We start from the raw sequence: 3,364 nt of genomic DNA on the forward strand, positions 1-3,364 counted from the left end.
AAACAAGTAAACAAAGTTCGAAATTTACGGTATAGTGAATGCCATATCAAACCGATCCGAGAAACGTGTTACATATACCAATAAACTCGTAAAAAGAAAAATTAAAATAAAGCATGTGCAAACTACAATAGATCTACAAATTTCCAGATTCCAGACTGGGCCAGAAAAAACCCGGCCCGGATGAACAGTCCTAATCAGCCCAAGTCTCCACGATAGGTTGAGCAGAATGGTTTCCAGATTATGAGAACAGATCAAGAAATTCCATTGAAATTTTAATAGGTTTAGGGTGCACCGGGTTATAATAATTGACCTTACTGGCAGGGCAGATGGGAAACCCGTCCGAGCCTATTCATTTGCCCTGCCTCTTCCCCTAGAGACAACAATGCTTGTTACAGCATACAAAGCTAATTTATACATTCGAGTCATCAATGTTTATTAAGTTCTCTTTTAGAAGTCTGTCAAGATGCACATATTACACAATTTCAGTTCCTTGCATAAAAACTTGAGACACAATTTCAGTTCCTTACGATATCATGGAAGTAATTCCCTACACCATTCCAAACATACCACTAGAGACACAATGTTGTAAGTGCACAAGAGATTCCTCTGAGGCTTAACCACAGCAAGAGCCACATGCAGGTAAAGAACCTGGGAGTTTAAGAGAATACATTTTTATGAGAAGGGGTGCACAAGAAAAAAAATGATAATAAAAAAAAATGAGGGAGCCAGCATAAACTTACTATGGTCAGCCCCTCTAACACTATCAAGTCCACGAACATTGTCTAGTCCGCGAGGTGGCCCGCGTGGCCCACCACCATATGGTCCTCCAGGACCTCCAGGGCCACCACCATCCCATTTCTTGCTAGCACCAGAGCCTTTTCTGTAAGCATCTGATTTCTCCATCTGAGGCATGAAAGCATTGAGAACATAAGCTTCCAATAAATTTAAGACTGATTTGATACTACCAAGTCAGTATATATCATTAAAAGTCAATGAGGAGAATCAGGCTTACCGAAAACATAGTTGCAAAAAACACGCCTATGAAGTTAACAATGGCCCAGAAGAAGTCGGTGATAGTCTTTAGGCGCCATATAGATCGCTTTGATTTCACAACACCTATGAAGTGTGCATACATAATCACAGTTAGTTCTCTCGATGGTAACAGTTGAGAGGTATGAAAGCATCTGCAATGTGTTCTTTTGGCCTCTGGGTATTTAAAACTTGGAGACATACTTCAAAACAAAAACTTTTTATGACTCAACTATGCCACCAAATGACACAAGTATGTCATAGAACTGTATGCAAAGATAAGCAATTTCAATCGATTGAGCGTTACACACATATTTCCAATCTCAGCACCCCAGTCATCAACTCCGGGAAAAAATATACGGAAGCAACATTTGTGACAAACTTTATTGTTCAACCAAATTATATGTTCTGGAATATTCTTAATACAAAATCTTATGTTTCTAATTAAGCGTTTCTCTTATATACATCTTGTGTACTCAATTTAACTTTTGTGTCATTCAATAAAATATTCAATTGCCTATGAAAAAAGATATTCTCAATACACATAAATGAAGCATATATTCCAAATTACATGAATGGAATTCTAGAAATAGATGAGGAGAAGAAGTAAAGAAAAGACAAAAATACTTTTGCAGATGAGAGAGAGAGAGAGAGAGAGAGAGAGAGAGAGAGAGAGAATATTGTTGCAGCGCAGCAGAAAAAAAGAAAAAAAAGATGAGAGATAAATAAATAAAAACTCCATACTGTGAACAAGGCCCAGCAGCAGAAACAAGAAAAAAAAGGACAAAAATAAAAACTATATAAAAGCGTAGACACAAAATCCAGTCCCCCACCACTCCCCAGTACCCCCAAAATAAATAAATAGAAGCCACGGCAATAAACGAAGACACTATATCAGCCAAATGCAATCTTTCCATAGACAATTGTATCATCCTTAGATGGACAGGAATGGCACCTGAAATGGGTAGGGAAATGACTGGCTAATTGACGAGAATCTGTCCAATGTTTGAATCACAAAGTACTAGAAAATCATAAGCATCACAACCATTCCCAAGCCACAAAATCATTTATCTTATGCAAATCATCGAAAGGTTTCATCCTGATCAAGGTGCAGCCCATTGGATTGCACGCCAAGTCATGCCAGCTCATTAACAAGCCCAATCATGGTAAAAACACGTTCTCACCCTAAGGGGGTGATTTAAATGATGTTTGGGGGGACTCGGATCAAATTGCTCTGAAAGGAAAGCTATGTCATCTACAATCCCCTTCCTTCGCTCTTAGAATGTATCTAGGTGTTTTTTCATGTGTACATGGGCATGCCTATTTCATTCATATCAATAAAATTGAATTTGAGAAATTCTATTTGTAGTCCCCAAATGGGGGGACTGCATGTGCAAGTCCTTTATTAAATGAAAAAAAGTACCATTTTGATAAAGATATTATTGTAATTTTGAAAAAATTTAAAGATAAAATTAACTAGGCTTGCAATGCAGTCCCCATTTAAAGACTGTACGTAGCATTGCTCATAAAATTTATCTCTTGCTTATCAAAAAAAAAAAAAAAATCCACAATCCCCTTCCCGGCACATTTAACAAAATCGCAAAATTTTCCCAAGCCCTCGTCACAGTTAGAAAATCTCTAATGACATGATTATAATTGTTATACAATACACTCGTAATTGTCTATACAAGTATAATAATCCCTAAAACAGCGTTCACTTTTGATTCAACCAACCAAATACCGAAACGAATCAGAGAAGAGGGGGGAGGAGACATGGTCATAAATTACGGTGAAACGATCCAAGCAACACAATAATCAATGCAACGATTTATAGAAAAAGTGATAAATCAAAAGCCCAAAATTCCAAAATCTCAATAAGCGGATGAACGATCTGAGAAGCGAACGTGTAAACCCTATTTTACCACAACAATAATATTGATAAATTGAAAACAAAAAGATATGACAAGAAGATAGAGCTAACCGCGTTCAACGAAAGCCATGGAGGAGAGAAGAGAGAGATTCCAAGGGTCTTCCTGGGTCGTCGTCGTCTTCGAACAAAGTCGGATCAATATTTGTGAGGGACAGCTGAGTCTTATGCTTTTTATTTATAGTTTAGGCGAGAGATATTACGTCCACCGGATTTGGAGTATTTGTTACGTCGGATGACATGTTCTCTTGGTTTTAATTGGCCAGCGCATGACAAATTCTATTGCTCAAGTACACGTTTCATGTTTTAATTGGACCCTGGGGAGAAGATTATTTAAAATATTTTTTTAGCAACTTACCATTATTCCACCGTTCCCGACTAGCGTTTACGAACACTTTATTTTTAATT

General features: G+C 37.4%; 1 protein-coding gene across 1 annotated transcript; it reads right to left on the minus strand.

The window, feature by feature from the left end:
* Positions 1–238: 238 nt before the first annotated feature.
* On the minus strand, positions 239–3,134 carry LOC109016109 (selenoprotein K-like). Its single transcript, XM_035686787.1, has 4 exons — positions 3,011–3,134; positions 1,013–1,116; positions 741–903; positions 239–648 (listed from the first exon to the last, which is right to left on the minus strand). The coding sequence occupies exons 1-4, from the start codon at positions 3,027–3,029 to the stop codon at positions 614–616; spliced, it is 321 nt and encodes a 106-aa protein (XP_035542680.1). The 5' UTR covers positions 3,030–3,134; the 3' UTR covers positions 239–613.
* Positions 3,135–3,364: the final 230 nt, after the last annotated feature.

Source organism: Juglans regia, chromosome 16, assembly GCF_001411555.2.
Source record: "Juglans regia cultivar Chandler chromosome 16, Walnut 2.0, whole genome shotgun sequence".
Classification (NCBI taxonomy): domain Eukaryota; kingdom Viridiplantae; phylum Streptophyta; class Magnoliopsida; order Fagales; family Juglandaceae; genus Juglans; species Juglans regia.

Coding starts and splice junctions, on each gene's coding strand:
- LOC109016109 (XM_035686787.1), bottom strand. Junction 904..1,012: donor TTTTTGCAACTATGTTTTCG/GTAAGCCTGATT, acceptor TTCATGCCTCAG/ATGGAGAAATCAGATGCTTA. Junction 649..740: donor TGTTAGAGGGGCTGACCATA/GTAAGTTTATGC, acceptor TTAAACTCCCAG/GTTCTTTACCTGCATGTGGC.